General features: G+C 34.6%; 1 protein-coding gene across 1 annotated transcript; it reads right to left on the bottom strand.

Moving 5' to 3' along the window:
* Positions 1-9,135: 9,135 nt before the first annotated feature.
* Positions 9,136-15,145, bottom strand: LOC135690998 (uncharacterized). Its single transcript, XM_065208711.2, has 6 exons — positions 14,654-15,145; positions 13,389-13,494; positions 12,857-13,076; positions 11,866-12,116; positions 10,821-11,039; positions 9,136-10,274 (listed from the first exon to the last, which is right to left on the bottom strand). The coding sequence occupies exons 1-6, from the start codon at positions 14,999-15,001 to the stop codon at positions 10,252-10,254; spliced, it is 1,167 nt and encodes a 388-aa protein (XP_065064783.2). The 5' UTR covers positions 15,002-15,145; the 3' UTR covers positions 9,136-10,251.
* Positions 15,146-21,725: the final 6,580 nt, after the last annotated feature.

Genomic DNA, 21,725 nt, shown 5'->3' with positions numbered 1-21,725 from the left:
ACACGATGAAAAGCAATTTTGCCGTGGAAATTGCACAGAGTTTGACCCTGTGTGGCCCGGTTTTGCGTTAAACTGGGGCGAACAAGTGTCGTGTGAATTGGGCTTTAATGAAATTATGGAAAGACAAAGGGCAAAACTAAAACTTTTTTGCGCCCTGGAAAGCGGTCGTAAATGGGAGAAAAGTGATGTATTATTTTGTCCCATTCTCGTCCTGATTTTTTCTGCTTACTTGGGCTGTGTTTCATAAAAATGTGAAAAATGAAATTTGCTAATGTGATCAAACAATCCGATTGACTTAGAACATGTTTCATCTTTGTCCGAACAAGGCATCATCAAACAAGACACCATTTATGCCTTGTGTTTTTGTTGTATAGGTTTGGAACCTTGTTTGAGTGGCCTCTTTACTGATGTCTCTTATGCAAAAATATTTGATAGCCGAGGTAGAAATTTCCTTCGTATTGTTTCCAGGCTGTAGATAAGCGCTGTGTGACGTGCCTTCTTTTGTTGAATATGAGTATTTGTTTAATGCTGCTTAAGCTAGGGTCTTTGAAACGCAATGCTCAAAAGTTGCAGTACCTATTTAAAAGAGACAGGTTCAATTTGGAATTCTGAAATAACTTCTCAAAAGGGCATACAAAGCCGTATATCATAATGAGATTATAACCTCTAAAATGAATCATGTAATAGCTTTATAACGAGTTTTCAAAAAGCCTTGTATCCTATCCGTGGTAATTTTTTTATCACAATAAAAACAAGTGCAAAAAAATTGATCATTGTTGAGGTGGAGGCAAAAAACAAAACGTTATCGAGTTGCCTCCACACCCAACATTACAAATATTCCAAAACGTAACGCTATAAATACACTATAAATACACAATACAGCACAATACAGCACAATACAGCACAATACAGCACAATACAGCACAATACAGCACAATACAGCACAATACAATAGAATACAGTACAAATACAGTAGAAATACAGTACAATACTGTACAAAATGCAACTTTGTATAGGTCATCGTGTTAGTTCATTTGGAACCTCCCTACCAGTTTAAACACATGTTTATTTGGAACCTTTCTACCAGTTTAAACACACGAGAAAATTTTGCAACTTGTCCAAATGCAACTTTTCCTAGGTCACTTCTTTTTGGTACGGCTAGCAGTTACGTTCAGAACTTAGAACAGTTCCGAAGGGTTCTGTTTAAAGGAAATGCCTAGCCGTTAATATAGTAGACGTTTCAACTTGGAAGAGCTGATGTTAACATCGCCATTTCTTTCCAAAAGTCGTAAAACCGAACTGTAGGACATCAATAATGAAATTGTATGTTTATTAATACAGATGTAACAAATGTAGCGAGGAAGACAAATACAAGCTCATGTTCATATTCAATCCAACAACTGATCTTTACAATCTAGATCTAATCATTCTATACAACATCGCAGTTTGTTAATCAACACATCAAGACAGAACAACAGACAAACTGTACAAACAACAGAGTACAAAGATTCAGATAGAGACGATGAAATTAATAAATTACATACATTAACAATCAGTTCCGGGGAAGCACATGCTACACTAAAGTCTGGAGCTCATTTCAAAGGAAGCGGGCTTTTACTCTTTCAAGAAAATATCTGTTTACTGCCATCTCCTTAATGACTCAATGAATTGAAACCTGGATATGAAAACGTAGATTTTGCATTTTGTTAGAATCATTGTTGACAATTCTCAGATATTGTGATTACACCTTGGTTGCAAAAAAATCAAAATGGAATGGAAAGACTAAAAGAATCGCTTCGAAGAGAGCAAGTATTTAAAGGCATACTTCAGCTTTTTGTCTGACATATTCAGAGCATAAAATGTCAGAAAATAGATGGAAATGTTAAGTTATGAAATGTATATCTACATATGTAAATGTTTCTTGCATCCATTTTGATTCGCAACATTAAACAAGTTGAAGGTCGCCACTGCAGTGGAAACAAAGATAAAGATCATTGGAACAAAAAGCATATTTACTAGTTAGGCCAAGTCGAAAACGCCAATGCTTGCTCGCTTCCTACCCAAACTAGTTTGGAACCATTTTCCGCTTTCCACGAGTATCGTTTCAAACTGACTATTTCGTTAACCGATCAGCTTTGGTATGGTTAACAGTTCCAAAAGACACTGTTTTTTGCTGTCCAATGGCCATACGATTCAATGCAAACCCTATCCAAAAAAGGCTGCAGCGCTTTATTGCTTAAATTAATTTCAATAATAGTTCATTGCGCAAGGTTGGCTCCTGTTGGGGGTCCATCCAGTATCTACATTTAAAAAACGTTACAAGCGGCTTCATTCACTGCAAATTGCATGTTTACCCTTATGGGATAATCTAAATTCATAACAAATGCGATTCGTGAGTAGCATTAGTCTTTCTCGATTTGGAGCCAAGCAACTAGATCTTGGAATCATCGAAAGCCGCTATGACTCGAAATACTCATTCTCCGTACATAAAAACCAGGCCCTGTGCAGTATGTGAGTTGCATCGTGGGATAATTCAGCACGCAAGCGGTTTTGGGTGTACAGGCGAGAAAATTAGTTATATGTTTGTATGTATATCAAAAAACGGTGTAGGCTGAGTTTGGGATTGCAGATCAATTGGCAAACAACACATATATTTTGATTATGCTGCTTTTATCTATTTCAGATTTAGAGACTAAGTTATCTTAACGCTTTATAAAAGCTAGTGCCAACTACCATGCACCCTTTTTTATACTAAAGATTTTGTCCAGCCTCAATATTCCTAAAATGTTGGTTCAAGGGAACATCACCCTCCCTCAGATAGAAACCACGCTCTTTGAAAAGATGAGGTATTTCAGTCATGTGAGTCTCTCTGTTATGAACATCGCAGGCAATGTTGAAAAATGAGACACAAAAATGCGAGCTGATGTTGAGAAATATTATTATTATTATATTCAAAACATTTGGTCTTTCTGAGCCTGAATATTTTCATTAAAGTGGGTGCTCTTTGAAAAGTATTTTCAATGTAAGAAAAAGATTTCAAATAAAAGATCAAGATTCAAACTGTTTTCTATAAAAAAGTTTGACCGATACAGTTACTGCAATCAATGATCTTGTAAACAGCCATCTATTCTCCTTGTAATTAGAAAACATAACCGCAAGAGCCTTATATTATGAAGGTTATGGCTTGATTTTTCTGAAGGACCCTTTTAAAGAAGAATTTGGCTCTTGTATATCACTCTAAGATAAAGTGTATTGGAAATACACTTGTAATACAAAAGTGGCCATCTACAAATAGTCATAGAACACCGGCAGCATTTTTGTCATGCCTACTAGTTGGTTTCCCTCTCCCCTTTGAAAACATGTTTAGTTATTTCTATAGAAATGCACTGATTGAGTATAACCTGTATTGATGAAACTAGGATGGCTTGGGTGTATTTTCGACATATTTTTAGGTAAAGAAGGCAACTGAAACTGCTTGGGCTATGCAAGTAGTTTTGGCAGGCATTTTTAGTCACTGAAGGGGTATCAATATCAACAAAGAAGCATATTCAATAGAAACAAGGTCTTTGAATCTGAAGTGCTATTGAAACAAAGCTGGAAGCAAATGCCCTAAATTTCAATCTTGTTTATAAATATTTGCAAAGCTGGTTACAAAAATATTCCATTGTAAGCTCTACTAGTCCGTATATTGCTTCCTCTTAAAGAAACCTCTGTACCTGCATTTGATTTTAGGGAAAGCTGACTGTTTTGATGCAAGAAAATATCAGTTTATTTAGATTTAGAGTCGCTTAGCCGTTTTTGAGAAGATAATGACAGAGAAGGAGAGGGAACTAAACAGGGCATTGAAAGTGAAAGAAAAACAGATATCTTCAAACCAACACAACCAGTTGTGCCAAATTCGATCTTCAAACGGCATTGACAGGCACCACGGAGCAGGGGGCTGAGGGAACTTTAGTTCCCCCCACTTTTTTGCAAAAATTTCGTTATTGAGTAATAAACTACTAGTAAAGGCTTTTTTTATACGGTTTTAGCCCCCCTCCCCACTTTTTTTAGACCCCCCACTTTTCTCAACGCTCCGCGGTGCCTGTTTGATTTTCAAAAAGCTTGTCTTATATGATGCATTTCAATCAGCAAAATTATATTGACAAAAGATAACAATCACTAGATGCCCATCATATCATATTCATTTGATATCTAGAGCACAATGTACCATGTCCGAGGGCATGATTCTTATGAAATCGCATCAATATTCAGAAAATCATAACTTTGGTCAAACAGAAAACAACAGTAATCTGAATCGAAAAACATTTAAGCGTATATGTAGAGCTACTATGCTCTAGCATAAGACTCTGGGCACCAGCATGACGATACTACATCACTTTATTGCCAAAATAAAGTAAAGTTGAGTATTAATAGAGTAAATTTGGATTTCAAAGGGTTTGGATTTCAAAGGATGTCACAACCTGGAAAGGGGAAACATGGTATCATAAAGTATACCTCGTCCAACACTTCGCAGAGTACATACATTGGATAATGACCAAAGGTTATCAGAAAGATAATCTTTCCTTCACCAGGAATGTTACCCTAAACCAATGCGATCCTATTATCCAGTCTTTAGCGATCCTGTTATTCCATTAGACATCTGTCTTTGTTATGGCTAACAAAATTTAGCAAATTTGAATATTCTGGACTTTTTCTCACGAATACTCAAAATCACTGTCATATTTAATTGTTTTAATCAGGAGAAAGAGAGAGATTTAGCTGTTGCTTCTATTAAACTTTATAGTATCATGACAAATGTAAATGATTACAATTTGCTATTGACATAACTATTGACCACCTCCCATCTAATGCACTGCTTATAGTTTATAAAGCTTATTAACGAGCAGTTTGAACCTGATGGAGGTCAAATATTTACTGATTTACTCTGCATAATATAATCTGCAGAGAACTTGAAATGCATCAAACACTTGATAAACCGAAGAAGTTTTTTACACACTTTGTTTTCTTCGATCCAGAAAAGTAGACTTTATGAATGTCGTTAATTATTTAATGTTGAATTATCATGAATAAACAATGAAGTTTGTATCGCTTTAAATTAGGTTGAATCGTTTGCACCTCTAATAAATTATTGTGTGCATAAACATTGGGAGAAAATGAAGTCATACTCTACCGTGGAAAACCAAGAAAAATGTGACCTCTAGATATAGCATTGCCATCATATGTTTCAAAAAACGATCTCACTTGTCTTCTGCATGAATCATGCAACTTTTATGTGCAAGGGAATTCGCACTTTGCCATAAGATTCTTGTTATAACGGCCTGTTTGATATTCTTCAGAGCCATGGTTTTGGTGGTAAGAACCTCAAGATGGTGTATGACTGTGCACAAACTATTTAAAGGTTTTGCTTGTGATGCTAGCGTGTAAACAAGTAAGCATATGTCAATGGACATTTCGTTGCCGGTCCCAGTTTTCTTACGAATTGATTTAGTTGTGCGTTTAAACATTTTGTCATATGCTTGTTCTTATTTACGTCAGAATAGGCCTGTCAACGTTACACACGAAAATGGCATCTGATACAAAGCTGCTCATAATTTTTGCCTCTAATATGCATTTTGCCTTTTTGGTTGCACAGACGGGCTTCTGGTTCAACTCATCAAATGTCAGGCTGTTAATAAAAAAAGCAAGGCCCGAGCAAGGCTATTCTTTTGATATCTAGCAACCTGACTAGATCATCGATTCCGTGTCAGTTATCACTTAGTTCGTTGCTTCTGGTGCAAGTCTGTTTGTGTTTAGTTGCAATCACCCTCTTGTTTTTCATTCTCGAGAAACTTTCTCTAATTTCTAAGAAAACAAGAAAAGACACAATGAATATGTTTCTTTTTTTATCTAGTCATGAAGGGACATGTTACTATGAAATTTGGAACTTACACAGATGTTGATAAACATCCGGAACGTGATAACGGGCTTTAATTCGGCCTCTTTTTCAAAATGAGACAACCTCTGCCATTGGGAACTAATGGGTCGTTTTGTCACTCAAAAGCACTGCTCAAAAGAGGTCTCACCCGTTTATTGACTAGGAAGAAAAGGTTTGTAACTGCCACTGCTAGCTCGAGTTCTTCTTGAGAAACATAGTCTGAAGATTGAAAGAGACATAAAAGTGAGAGGCTGTAAGGTGTGTTGTGGCACAGGCAAACAGCTTGAATTTTGCTTTGTGTTAAATCAGGCAAAAGCGGTCGACCTTGTGGACAGCGGCAAAGTCAAGAAAATTTTTTGGAGAGGTGAACAGTGCTTTTTGCCGATTAAAAAGGGCGTGTCTCACTTTTAAAGGGTGTGGTCAAAAGATAAATATTCTTATATGCTGCTTTTAGGCGTTTTGTTTCAAAGTTCATACTTCAGTGCCATACTTCAGCTAAAACAGAAAAGTTAATACTATACAATTGTTGCAAAAAGGTCCCAGGGTGAGTTCAAAAATGGCTTCTTTTGCCCGGCAAAAATCCTCAATGTGCCGACGGACAAATTGTTGGTTGGGGAGTACTGCAACCCCGCCCCCCTTTGGTGACGCCACTGTTTGTGGAATTACAAGTTACGTAACATGTTCCAGGTCTGTCACTAAATAACATGTTTAAGAAAATTCAAAGCAATGAAATAAATGCAATGAAATAATGGCTATTAGTGAAAGACCTACATGTTCAAGTTTTCCTCTCGATGAAGGCGAATGAGTACTTTGCCGTATAAGTCCACTGAGAGTTTTTGCTTAATTCTGCTTCTTCGCCATGTCATGATATACACTATACAGAAGAGGCTTACAGGAAACTCAAATGAATTCCTTTTGTGCTATTTTTGATGTCAATTCTATTTTCATTTGATCCTTTTATATTCTGTGTGATCTATTTATCTCGTTAAAATGGATAAAATGGAAAACAGTCGTGAAAGTTGTGATTTATATTAAACATATAAATGCCAGCTGGTTGTTCCTCTGTATCATATCGATGATGACCTTTTTCACGTTTTTTTGAATAAAAATCTTGGCCTTTTCAATTTTCAATCATAGGTTATCCCCCTTAAAAAGTATATTTTATCATTTTTTGATTACTTTTATTACATCGATATAAAACCATTTCTCCTCTTCCCGGTATCTTTGAGATTCTTGATTTTTGTATTGTCAAAGTAATTAAACGTTTTTGACAACTGAGAGGTACATTTATTATAATGATCTACTCATGCATTAGATGGCAACGTTTTTTATATTGTCTTAAAGCTGGCAAATTCTACAGCAGCTATGTTCATCCTTGTTTTTAGTTTAAGAGCTGTTCTCAATTTCGATTGAACACCAGTTTTGAAAAACTTTTTGAAAATTTACGTTTTCTTAACCCAGAGACGGCTTTCCCAAAATGGATGGTATTAGTTTAAATCTTATCATGCTGAATTTTTTTAATACTTCAGATACCGAAAGATTAGTAGTGCCGTAATAGAATATTGCAGAAAATATCTCATAAACTGTAGCAAGAAGCAGATATTGTTATTTTTAGGAACTTACAAAGAAACACAGCCTCCTTTTCTTTTTTGTCGCTACCAGAAAAATGGGTAATGATATGGTATCTAAACAATAAGGTTCATATGAGGCAAATCAGTGATATGGCCAAGAACTTTGATTGCAAAGCTAACAATATACTAGATATGTTTTCATTATGATGGAAAAAGGCGAGGAATAGGGAAGGCAGATGAAGTTTACGATTAAACTAATTTTTTATTAAATCATTCTATTGCATATTTTCGCTGTCAATACTGATCTCAACGTTATTTCAATCTGGAGATTACTACAGAGGCTTTGTAGACGAATAATAACATTTAAAAATATGAAATTTCTGAATTGCAGCTGCCAACGTTTCAAATGTGGGCACCTCGTTGTGTGGTGTAAAATTCTTAATTTGCTGTTGTATATCCTTAACATGGTATCTATGGCCTATTAGCTGTTAGTATTCTTGGAAGACCCCCCTCCCCCCACATCCCCCCAAAACTTATGAGACTACTATGTTTTCAATATATGACCAAGTTTGTTTGTATTTTTCAAACAATGATGCTCCCAATAATACTTGTGACGTTTTTAGCCTCGTATTTATGTTATGTTGGGCATGCGCCTGGTTTGTTATGTTATGTTATCGGTGAGAATACGAAATGGAGTATTGAAGTTCGAATTCGGGTGTTCTTTCGTAGTTATATACTGGATAATCTTACAATACTATCCTTTCTACAGCACTGATGTTATCTCTTTGATTCGAAATATATAACAAAAATATGTATTTATCGTCTTTTTTATATAAGATGCGACTATGTGTTATTTCTGACTGAATTTATTTATGCAGTTTTATCATTGTATTATATGAAGAAATATTCGCATATTACCAGAATTTATTGGCTTTTTTACTGAATTGAGTAGATCTAGGTTATTAAAAAGAGTAGGCTAACTGAGAGCAAACTGTTTTTATGTAACGAAAAGCCACTATAAAACAAAGCAAAAGAATGCATGACCTGAAGAATGTACACAGGTCCGTAGACAGCTAAACTTGATTTGCGGGTGAGGGGGCATGGATAGAAATATAGCTTTTTCTATACCTGCCTTACTAAATATTGTCAGATCAAACTGCGCTTATAAAATCTTTAAACACAATTTTTGCATTGCCCTCCCTGCCTCCAGTTTTTATGGGCCTGACGAATACCAAGGGAAACTCGTCAACGGCCTAAGTGTGTGCAGCTGCTTGGTTATTTTGCTGCATAATGAACAATTGTGAACAAACAATCACAAATATCAGCTTGATATATCCATACTTTATTCATTGCTGACCTGGTTTCCCTATTTACAATATATCCATACCTTGTGAAAATATTTGTTGAACAATGAATAAAGATGCCGCATTGCAGATGCCTAAATCTATCCTTCCATAATTTATAAATTTCCCACATATTGCCTTTGTTTAAATATTTTGTAATCATGATTATTCTTCGTGCCTCCCCGTATTTCTGGACCAATGTATTATAACAATTTAATCTTGTTAATGTTTCTATGCTGTTCATAACACCAACAAGTTTACAATGCCAATTTCATTTAGATCGAGATCAAAAAAGGATGCAGCAGAAAGTTAACCTTATTAATAGGGAACCAGAAATTCTAGGCTAGCAGCTGCGTTGAAAATATAAAATCATTTTTAGCGGGAGTTACAAAGGCCAATAAAAATGTGATGCAAGACATAACTATTTTGCATAAAAGAGCGGCAGCAAACGTAGAGGCATATATATTACAGGCGTCAATAATTATACTTTACACAAAAGTTGCTAAACAAATCTCACCGTTAGATTATTCTAAGCATTATAGATTCAGCTCTAATAGATAAAATAAAGCAAAGTAAAACAGATTTCGACTGTGACGAATTTTTAATAAGGGCGTATAATGGCTTAATAGCATTTTGACAAAATAAATATCACAGAATCTATCATTGCGACCAGTGAATCATGTCTACGTAGTCTCTCAAATACCATAGATATGCCCGATAAATGCATGATTAATTTTTTAAAGAGACAAAATTTGTACATAAAGAAGAATAGAAAAAGAAAACAGCAGTGTATTAACATAGCAAATTTGTAAAGGGTTAAACCAGACTTTTTACTTATTAATAGCGTTCCTAATAAGCTACCATTGCTAGTCACAATATCATAAGAATTAATAGGATATTGCTGTTATAGAGACTCAAATCAATACTACATCAAAGAAGTATTTTCACAATTTGCATGAACTAGTTATATTGTATGAACTAGTGCTGTTGCAGTAGCTTGTTTACTAATTATAGTTTCTATTACGTACATTAAAGATATTAAAGCTCTGAGTTTTCACTCTGAGAATGCAATGAATTGAGTAGCCCTGTACTAATATATCGATTACTATATCGATGATCTGTTCGCAACGCGTTGATAATTTTTCTCTTAAAATGCTTCTTTTCACATCTTCTAATGGTTTAATAGATTCTGGTATTAATTTATATTTCAGATCTGACACATCAACTCTATATACAGAAAATAGTGAAAACTTTAAGTATGTACAATAACCACGGTTTTTGGGTCATGCTTAGCTAAGGGGGCAAGCTGAAATCTTTATTCTTTAATCTATAAATATTTTTTCATATAGACAATGTTACCAAAGCTGTGATAATCTTCTCTTAAAATTGATGGCTTTTTTTGTCCAGATGTTGATGACTGCTACGTCAAACAGCTCGCAAAATCTGCAAAAATGGGTTTATATCTGTTATTTACATTAAACTGATAAAAAAGAAACATTGTGTTTTCAAGGCATTCGGTAAAAATCTATATCAAACAAAATCAATGTGAATAACTCTTATAGACATTGTAGCATCAACATGACAATACTCCTATTTCAAATGTATTTTGTTTCTGCTTCTGAAAATTCTCAGTTGTTCAATTTCGTAGTTTTATTTCACAAGTTAACGAAACATTGTTTTACTAATTTTTTTTACTTTTTTTAGTCTCTCCTTTTTCTCTGTAATTCTGTTTTTAGTTCTAATTTTTATTAAAGCGCAGGATAGGGTTTTTATTTTTATTAAAGAAATTTTTAAAAAATGTTACCTACATACCTCTTGGGTTGAATCAAAGTACACTCATTAGCTATTTTCTAACAATTAAATCATATGTAAAAAGGTAGAAATAAAGTAGATTGAATTTTGTTGTTCAAAGGAAAGTTCAATTGAAATAAATCAAACTGAAATTGATTGAAAACATCAATGAAAACGGCTTATTGAACACAAGCATACCTCCTTTCATAACGTTCTTGATTTCTGCATCTGACAGAACCATTGACCAATAAGCAACGTCGTCGATGTGCAAACCGTAGTGTTTGCCATTCAAAGTAAAAAGCTCTTCGTCCACTCCAAGCGCCAATTTTGAGTATAATGTCGTTGAGACACTTTCACTTGTTAGTGCTCCAGATATGGCCACCTGGATTCCATTCACGTACAGCCTCAGTTGAGCATCTAATTTTAAAAAAAGAGCTACATTATGCGAAATCATAGTATATATAACATAACACCCAGCAAAAAAGCATTCATTTCCTAATATTTCTTTTAGAAAAATCACCTATTGCTGTTTCAGATGCAAATTTCCACTCTTATTTTGCATATTTCAATCTGCTACTTTCATATCAAGGAAACATTGGCTAAATTTCTTGGTACGATATTTTATCTAAGCAAATAGATCAGATTCTGGAATAAAACCGAAATCATTATTAAAGCACATGTCTTAAAGCCAGAAGTTGTACCTGTTGTTTTACCAAGAAATTAAAAAGGTTGATTTTGCATTAGGGACATAGCCGCAATCTCAATTAATATTTGCATTGCAAAAATCAACAAAAGCATAATTTCTTTAGCTATTAGTTCTATTTCTATGGCCTGGCTCTAGAGATTGAAATAGCACGAATATACTAATGTTCCAAAAGCTGTTATTCATTTGTCATCAAACAAACGTTAACGATTTGCTTCTATTAGCAGACAATATTTGGACTTATCTAGACAATATTCAATATTGATGATTCACTGGTCACTGTTCAACATTCAGACAGACATGTTGTTAAGCAATGTCCTGATCTACTTTTTATTGGTAGCTGTATATAAACAAATCCAAAAGAATCAGCCGACAGGAAACCTGATAATTCCCGCCTCCCTGAGCTCTCATTCTAACCATCGCATAAAAACGTGGTTATAAAAGTTCAAACCATGTTTTTTGTACCGCTTCAAATATTTGACTTATTCAATGGGAATGGCCCTTAAAAAAGCGCAATGTTATCATTTCTAACGAACATACCACTATCTCCATGTTCTACCATTGCAACATGTGTCCACTTCTCCAAAGCATTTCCTATGTTATATGACAGAGTTCTGTAACGATTACCAGTTATGCCTTCAGCGTAGATAGTTTTCCCGTAGTTTTTCAGCTTCATAAGAAATCCAGTATTACTGCTTGTCTTGCCAGAACCAAAAACAGTCTGAGTAGCCACCGTGGCAGATAGAAGTTTGATCCAAAACGAAAAAGTACTTGAACCAGTATTAGGGTTGCTGTAAAAGATATGGCAGAAGCATATTTGAAATAAAAACGCACATTCACTGAATTAGCTATTGCAAGTAGCTAGATGAAGCTATATATCAGCCTCAAACAGTGCATTGATTTTCAAAACGGATAGTACTATGAGCCAATAAATCGATGCTAGCATGAGGCACACATTAGTACTAGAAGATGTTTTCCCAGTAGCAAATTACCAAGCATACATGGAATGTTAGTGCTTCATAGGTAAAAAAGGCCTTAAATCCTTATGAAATTGTAGTGTTGTCAATAGGTTCTTTGTAATTACATTAAATTAATGAAGAGAATACTAGTACACTTTTTTTTGTAAGAAGACACTTTATAAGAACACTGAGGCTCGATTTGCCCAAAAAATAAGAACAAGGCTAGAACATGCTCACCTTCAGATGAAGAATTTAAAAAATAACAATTCGCATTTTGAAATTCGCAAGTACTCAACTACTGTACCGACATTCTCTTGACAAAAAAACGTTGATGAGCTTGTCCATAGACACTAGCAATCATTGCTTTATTTTTAAACTAGATACAGTATGTAACTTCTCAAATATTTACAAAAATCACTTTTAAAATAAAAACAATTTTAAAAACATTTGAGCCTAAAATTATTAAAAAGTTAAGAACATCATGCCTCGGCAAAAATTATCTGGTTCTTATATAAAAAAAGCGTAAAGGAAATATTTTGTCAATTTGACGTTCAAATAAATTCCAGACGTACTTAAGAGGATGTGATTCGAAACTTCCAACAACAGCTGCAGGGTCGATGCCAACCAGACGAAGAACATTGCCAATCCTTCCTTCTGATGGCCCTACCATGGCATCTCTTTTCAGCGTGATAATCGAATTCCCTAGCTTATCTGCACCCCTGTCGTATGCTACTGTTTGATCAGACAGCTTGCTTTCAAAGGAAACGAAAAACGTAGGCAAAGACGGAGTATCTGCAAAAAAACTTTGATACACAATATTTTTTCTATCAATCTGAATCTGGATTTTCATCTTCATGTACAGATTTGATGTTATGTATCAGTTTTTCTATCGTTTTGGCGTTTCATTTAAAGATGATTCAGATTAAAGATTGAATGGAGGATTAATGTAAGAATTAACTGAAGAATACTGAAGGTCTTCAATTATTCTTGCAAAAATGCGAAAGTCTAAATTCTTTTCAACTTCAATCCTAGGTATAATTACAATTTCTAATCGTGGATTCCTCTTCAGTTCACCATTCAATGCAAAGTTTGAGACTGACATACCTGCAACACATTTGCAAGATGATGTTTCTTCTTTCACACAATTATTTGTAGCACAGTTGCAGGGAAAGCAAAAGTTGAACTTCAGATAACGACATTTTTCTGTATCCTGAAAAAGAAAATCCTTTGCAATGGAAACAAAAATAAGATTGCGAAAGCCTGTATACATAAAAACAATAGAGTTTTTATGTACAGTTTTATTTTGTTAATTCTTTTAGGAGTGCATCTGTACCTTATTATATGTGAAAATCATAGACATTTTTCTTACTTTATTATTTTATTCACCCAGTAGGCTACTTGTCTAGATGGTTCAAAAGATTTCTAATTAGTTCATGTTCTTCGCTTGATATGTTTGTTATTATTTTTCATCTTTTGTTTTGAATTATGCGACCATTTCTTCATAATAATTGTCATCATTTTATGAAAACCTCCTGAAGACCAATGACGATTATTATCAAAACTATATTTGATCATCAAGCAGCTTTTTGCTTCCATCAAACCACGATTCAAGGCATGACATGGGTTTTTTTCTCCAAAGAATGCAGTGTTGTCTTGTTTCTCAAACAGCACCAGAAAATGTTTTTGTTGATCGACAATGTAATAGCATGCCATCTTCAATATTCCTTGTAACTAGGTTGTAGCAGAATCACCATTATAATGGAAGTCACAAATCAAATAAAAACAAACACGATTCGCCGTTATATCAAAGGTTCTTTGTTGATTTGGATTCTGTCTATTGAGTTGCTACTACAAATGACAGTGAGGTGAAATATTCACGCAAAAGAAGAGTATCCAGGAGCTTTCTTTATCTCTTAATTTTAATATTTTGCTTTAAACATATAAAGCTATACTAGAATTGGTTTTTAGAACAAAGGCATAATATCCTACCCGATTTCTTTGCAAAGGATATTTCTCTATATCGGTACAAATTTGTACTTTTAGATTCATCAATTGCTTCAATTGCTTAAACCTTTAATTGACAGTCATAAACTTTTATAGAAAAATCTGTTGGTTTGCGAGTTAACTCAAAAATTACGGTTTGGAACAAATAACCTTTGCCATTCAAGAGAAAATCTCTACATAAATCGGTGCTCTCATTCTTTAGAACGTTGTGTTTTGGTTATATTCTTGTACTTATCTTCGCAAGTTTTATTCTAACTTTATTATTTTGATGAGTTTGACGTGTACCAATGGTCGCGTTGAGGCATTCTGAGGCATTGTGCACCTTTAGTCCTAATTTTGTTTAAGTAAATTATGATGAGACTTACGTTATAGATAGCAGCTTTCCATCCCGTTGCATTCGGTGCTGTTTTGCAAGAACTGTCATACCTTGAAAGCATGTAAATCTCGCAATTTTCTTCATTTCCTTTCTCCTTCCATTGATAATTGTAATTCAATAGCTCGCATTTTTCATTTTTTGCACATCTTTGGACGCACTGAATCTCACTTGAAGCTTTCAAATTCAATCGATGCGACGCTTTGCATTCAAATTTGGAGTCAATGTGAACCTCTTGTACAGTTCCTTTTGCGCTGTGAGTGATTTGAGCATTTAAAATATTCAAAGCGATGAATATGAGATAGTTCCTCCATGGCCTATGCTCGAGTAGTTCTTCCATACTTTTTTGTGGTCATGAAGGATATTATCAATTACATAGCTAATTCTTTATCAGCTCTGAATGGACATCTTGCATATGCTGATTTTAGCCACTGTTTTCTTTAGACATGCATCCACACATCTGTTTGCTTTTTGTGTAAGACCTGCACAGCACCTGCCCTTAACCCCCGGCGCTTCATCCATTGTTAAAAGTCTATAGAACTGATAAAATAATGATTAAATGCAGCTTTATTTAGAAATATGAAAGTTATTTAGTGTTTATATCACATTAAAGATTAAAACTGTAAAAATGAAGATAAAATATCAGCTTTTTATTGTAATGATGCGGAAATATTTTGACACATTTTACGTTAGATTGTACTATAAGATAGTGGCGTAGATAGAGGGAGTCAGGGGGCGAAAAACCTTCCTGTAAAGCGAAACTGCTATTTAGTCGAACAATTTCTGATCTTGTTGGAATTTAACATGGTTGTCTATTTTGTTATCTAAATATTGAGAGGAAATATTTTCAAGCTTAATATAATAAAATAATATCTGAATATATAAGAAGATTTATGATTCCAGTTTTGACGCCGTTAAGTTTTGTTCATATGTATAAAAAAATTAAAGTACTTATTAGTTTTATGTCGAAAGATCTAAATTTCTCGCCCAGCTGATGACATTTGCTACCATCTTGAGCACAGCGTCTTCGGTCAGTAGAAGGGGCATAGTAATGAAAATTAAAAGGCAGTGCCATACAAATATGTGCAATGATACATAATCTCATAATTGAACCTTGCTCCTAAAGGCACAAAGATGCTGGTCAACTTGTGCTTATGAAGTTTAAGTTAAGTTTCCAGCCACCTGTTTTGCGATGGCTTCAAGATATAAGAATTTAGACAATTCAAGTCGATTTATGTTGTAGGGGTTAAAGCGTTAGGGGCGGATCCAAAGCTAATTTGAAGGAGGGGCAGAAGGCTCTCCATTCACCTTGTAAGGGGATTTTCACAATATTTGTTGCATTTTTTGAGGTAATCCTTGAAGTAAATTAACCTTTAAGTCTCAGAAACCTGATTCTAATTCTTCAACAGGGGCGCATAGTTTCCGAAAAAGGGGCGCTAGACTTGCTTCAACTCGGTGAAGAAGCACAAGGAAGTCACTTCTTTCGAATATCCCTAAGACATTTTGGACAACGTAAATTTAGATCAGATAGTGGAGCAATGGGCAAGTCGTAGAAGGAGAAAAATTAAGACCTCGATGTTCCAAATTTACGAAATCTAGAAACTTTATCGTACAGCTGACTAATTATTTACGAGACAATTTATAAGGTTTTGTTGATAAAAAAACTAATAAAGTTTAGGCTCTCATACAAAATTAGAGTTGACCTTTGTCAGTCGGAAATTTTGAGGCCTCCACCCACCCCAAAATATCTGCCAATTTACGTCCCTGCTTCCAAACATTTTTCTTTTTTATTTCTTTTTATTTTTCGAAATTTTTTCCTAATCCTATTTTTGAATGGAGCGTAAGTTTTTCAATGAAATTTTAAAATATGTAATCTCTTTGAACAAGGGGTACATGAATTAAAACTTATGATTTACCTAGCTTTTTATATATTATCCACATTAACAGTTGTTTCCTAAAAAAGAAATGAAATTTTGAAAATAGGCCTAAATTCGCCATTATGACGTACTATGACGTCACAGCCACGCCAAAATCCAAAACCCAATACGTCAAATTTTTGATAAAGTCATGTTATTCAACCGCTTATGTTACTATATTTCTAGAAAAGCTTTCCTTTTTTTATAGATGGAAATGCATGAAAAAGGCTGCGGCCAAAAAGCTTTATTTGCATAAAACAACGAAGTTCATTTTCCTCGATGAGGATAAAATAATTAAAAGAATTGAGACAATTATATTTATTTATTTATTCTTGGTAACCCAAGATAATTCCATAAGCTCTTTGTTCTTGTTATATTATACATGATTTACCGGTTGAAATTTATGTAACTTTTCACTACTTTTAGTGTCATCTCCTTTGAGGCATCTCCAGAAGAGAACTCCTGTTCTTGCCTGGAGTAAACTTCCTTGAACAACTTTGTTAACATTCAAACCAGATAGAAATGGAGAAGATGAAATATTTTGTTCAAATGACATTTAAATTAATTAAAGTTGAATTGTAACTATTAATTTGATATTTATTGAAAATACAAATCAAAACGATTGGTAACTGCAGAAATACCCCCGTTGAAAATTTGTTTGATTTCTGCATCAGACAAAATGTTTGACAAATAAACAATGTCGTCGATGTGCGAACCGTAGTGTTCACCATTCAAAGTGAAAAGCTGTTTGTCCACTCCAAATGCAAACGTTGAGTCCAGATATTGCAACCTGGACACCATTCACGTATAAACTCAGTTGGGCATCTAACTTTAAGAAAAGAGCTACATCATACCAAATTAAGATATAAAGTAGCTGCATTGTAATTTACTACATTATCGCATCTTTCCGGTCTTCCATGTTATTTTCAAATTTCGAGGTACCCAAGACTCATTTAGATAAAAAAGTATAATAGCAAGCAAACAAAATAAACTCTCACTTTAAATTTATTTCTCTTTCAGAAACACACGATATTTTTCTATTTCAAATATAGATCCATTGCTAGTTTTATTCTAAATATCTCACTCTGCCACTTTCTACTGAATGGCAATGGCTGAATTTCTAGGCGCGATATATTATCTAAGAGAATACACCAGATTCTAGAATAAAACAAAAGCAATTGTTTAAAACACATACCTTTTGTACCTATAAGAATTAAAACAGCCGAAATCTCAAAAAATATTTGCATTTCAAAAATTGACAAAACCAATTTGTTTTGGTCGTTTATTTTATTTTTATAGCTTGGTTCTGGAGATTGAAATAGCATGATTATTTAAAAGAACAGAAAGCTGTTATTTGTCTGTCATGAAACAAACTTCAATGATTTGCTTCTATTAGACTCAATGTCTGGACCTGTTCCTCATTTATTCTTATTTGTAAAGAAATGGAAAAGAACCAGCCAGCAGGAATCCTTGTTATAAATGCATACGTAATCTGGTATTACTGCCTGAAATGTCAGAACAAATGACAGTTTGGGTAGCCAACGGGGCAGATACAAGTTTGATCAAAAGACGAAAAAGTACTTGAGGTTACGTCAGGGGCGGATCCAGCAAAAAACCTGATTGAGTTCCAGACCAAGGCTAGGGTCTTTCAGATAATGCATTGATAATTGTGGATAAGACAACATTATTATTCATATTTATGCATTTTGGTACCATTGAGGGGGGGGGGGGGGGCTAGGTACTATCTACTCACTAAATCTAGATTCTAGATTTCGTTCCGACAAAAAACAGTGCCTCTGTGAGAATCTAAGTCATGTAATATTTTCATGTCATTTATTTCGTTTCCAACAAAGTTATAGAGATAATCCTGTTTTTTCCGGACTTACAATTCGTCTACATACAGGAACGAAAAAACCATTTTGTACCCAAGGAACCAATTGAATAGCTACCCAAGGAACACGGCCAGGACAGATATCGTCCAGGAAATTTCATGAATTTCAGAAATTTCATGGATTACATGAAATAAATGACATGACTTAGATTCACAACCATCATCAAAATGCCCCCATATGCTATTTTTAGGCCATGTACTCGTTCCCAGACCTCTAACACGCTAATCTCTACAACTTCGCTAAAAATGAAATGAATAACAAGCAACTTGATTAAGATACTAATGATAACAATGCCAAACAGACTTTAATTTGCACCCGTCATGGTAGTGGTCCAGAAATATCAAAACTGGGGAGGAAATTAACGTAACTTTTCAATTAGTGAAGGGTTTGGTCAGCAAGGTCTACCTGGGCTTTTCCAGCTCATGCTGTTTTGTTATCGACTCCTTTGGTAATTGCATAGTGATCTCCTACACCTCTAAGGTTGTTATTTCGTCTGACAGGAAACTTCGTCATCCTAAAAACCATATGTTTGGTTTGCAACGTACTATCATTAGGTGGATTGGCAGCAATATCTCTGATAGGTGTAATGCCATGATTTTTTGGTATATTGCTCTCATACCTGGGTTGGCGCTTCTAAAGCTGTTCTATGCCTTCTCTACAAAACCTAAATCCTTACAGTAAAATATTATTCATCTCATCAACAACTGCAACTTTACAAATCTGTGCAACTTTATTCTCCTCGGCGTTGTATTGCTAAGCAATCCATTTTAAACAGTTATTTCCATACACATTGCTACCATGAGATCTGATCTTTTATCCCTGATTCCCCAAGATATACACTGAATCTTCCTTGTCTTCCTTTCCAGAGCTTGTAAACTTTGAAACGCTTTGGAACGCCCTTCTTGAAGAGCAGATTTTTATATAACCTATCTATTTTCAAAACCGAAATCAATAAACCTGATAATATCATCTTCCCCTTTTCTTAGCCTTGGGTCATTGGTAAAAGGAGGGGACACAAAGATTGGTGAGTGCTTGGGGCACCAATAAACCTGAATGTAAAGTCTTTGTCGGTTAGCACTAATGATCTGCTTGAAGAATTAACTTCTACAAGGGAAAGACGTCCATGTCTGCCATGCAGCAGGCTTCCCTCGACCAGCAAACGATTTAACTGTATCAATAACGGATGGTGCATACCGAAACATGGAATACAGTATCTCGCGATGCCTGAAAGAATATGTTGGATCGGTATCCCCTTTAATTTTTTTCCAGTAGCCAACTCTACCCAAAGCCTGTCGATATTCAAGCATGTAAATTTAGCAATTACGATAATAACAAAATCTACCAAAAATTGGCTTGTATCTAATTCCTCGTGATTGTAAAGATTCGACTCTTTACAAACTGAGTGGCCTATTTGTAACTGTTCCATCCAGCTGAGTACTGAAGACTATCTTTCCCAGCGCGAAATCATTTGTGATCAAAGCTAATTTGATCGGGGATGTTTATCGTGCTTTCAAATAAGTATTTATTCAAGATTAATAGCATTTAGTTGGTATTTAGCGACATTCCAGAGAATAACTCTTTAGAGATCTTGGAAGTATTACACATTTTAAAAACAGCATTCGGGTTGCATTTTGAAGATGAAACTCAATTAAATCCTTTACGTGATCAAATCCAAATCATTCTAAATTTCTTGTTTGTTATGATTAGTATTCTTGCCAACTTTCATGTCACTGATTTCATTTTCAACAAAGTCATAGAGATAATCAATTCAAGAATCTGAGAACAATTAACCATTCTAAAAATTGCACTTTAAAGATGCTTCACGATCCAAATCCTTTTAGTGTGCTATAATTAGCATTTAAATCAAGTTGCTTGCTATTGATTTTATTTTTGGGGGAGTTGTAGAGATAAGCGTGATAGAAGTCTGGGAACGAGTACATGGTCTAAAAATAGCATTTGGGGGCATTTTGACAATGGGTGTGAATCTAAATCACATTTCCGTGTTATGATTAGTATTTATAAAAATTTTCGCGTCATTAATTTCATTTCAACAAAGTTAAAGAGATAATGATTTCAAGGGTCTGGGAAAAATGAATCATTCTAAAAATAGCTCTTAACGGCATTTCTCAGAATGGATCCCGATCTCATCTTTTTCAGCATGTCAAATTGTATGTTTGTACAAATTTTCATGCTTTTATCACGATTTGTGCATTTATTCTGCTTATCTCCAACACTATCCTGCGATATTGTAAATGAGACATGCGATCACAACCGCAAAGCAACGATTATCGGCTAAATAGGTCAAGAGATTTTCAGACCTCAACTAAAAGTCCTGATAAAGAAATTATGGAAACCTTCCTTTACATTGGATTTTTTCTATTTTCAAAATTTCTGCTAGTTTCAAAGTTGGTATCATTGTGTACCTTGAAAGTTCGGTTACTTGAAAGTGAAAAAATCGAAAAAATTGATGTTTTCATCCAGAAAAAGTTTAGAGTCCAAGAAAGCCTTGGTTCCACTGATCTAGATCAGTGGTTGGTTCGCGGTCGCCATTGCTAAACCAAAAAACGATAGAAACAATGAGTTGGTACGTAGCCGCATCCTCCAACTAAATATTTAGATCCACACGGAAGCCCCTTTCTTCCTATTGAAAATGCTTTTTATTATCAAATATCAACAAAACAACAACAAAGTGACAAGTTCATTGGCTGGTTTAAAAAGCAGTAGAAGCAGCTTTTACTTAATTTAATAGCTAACGATTTAATTCATCATAAAAGTCTATTGAATGAAATTATCGGTGTTTCAAAGCAATTGAATAAATTCATTTGACACGAGAGATAAAGGAAAGCTGATTCTAAAGGCAGTTTCTAGGAATTTTTTAGTTTATCGTTAAGCGTAACAGTTAAAGGTTTCTCAACTTGAAACGCCTGTATTTCAAAAACGGTAACTGTGATTTAAAAAAAATTTTCGATCCCGGAATTTGCTTGTCACAAACTACCGTTTTAGCCAAACTTATTTTTGCGTGTCAGTTCTCCTTTAAGGTATCAAAATCTTGCATATCCACACTCAGTAGGCGCAGTATTGCGTGCTTGAATGTTGGCCCTGTCTGCAATTATTGAGTTTTCCCTATAAACAGTTTTAGTGCACTGAGCAGGGTCAGGTAGTCACTCTCGACAAACCTCGATACCATATCATTTTCTTGTTGGATAAACACCGCATTTATGTACAGCTTCAGTGCTATACTCTTTAAGAATATTGT

The sequence above is a fragment of the Rhopilema esculentum genome, chromosome 4 (assembly GCF_057945365.1).
Source record: "Rhopilema esculentum isolate cy_ngs chromosome 4, ASM5794536v1, whole genome shotgun sequence".
NCBI classification, from domain to species: domain Eukaryota; kingdom Metazoa; phylum Cnidaria; class Scyphozoa; order Rhizostomeae; family Rhizostomatidae; genus Rhopilema; species Rhopilema esculentum.
The sequence above is the reverse complement of the archived record's forward strand: the minus strand, read 5'-3'. Positions and strand labels throughout refer to the sequence as shown.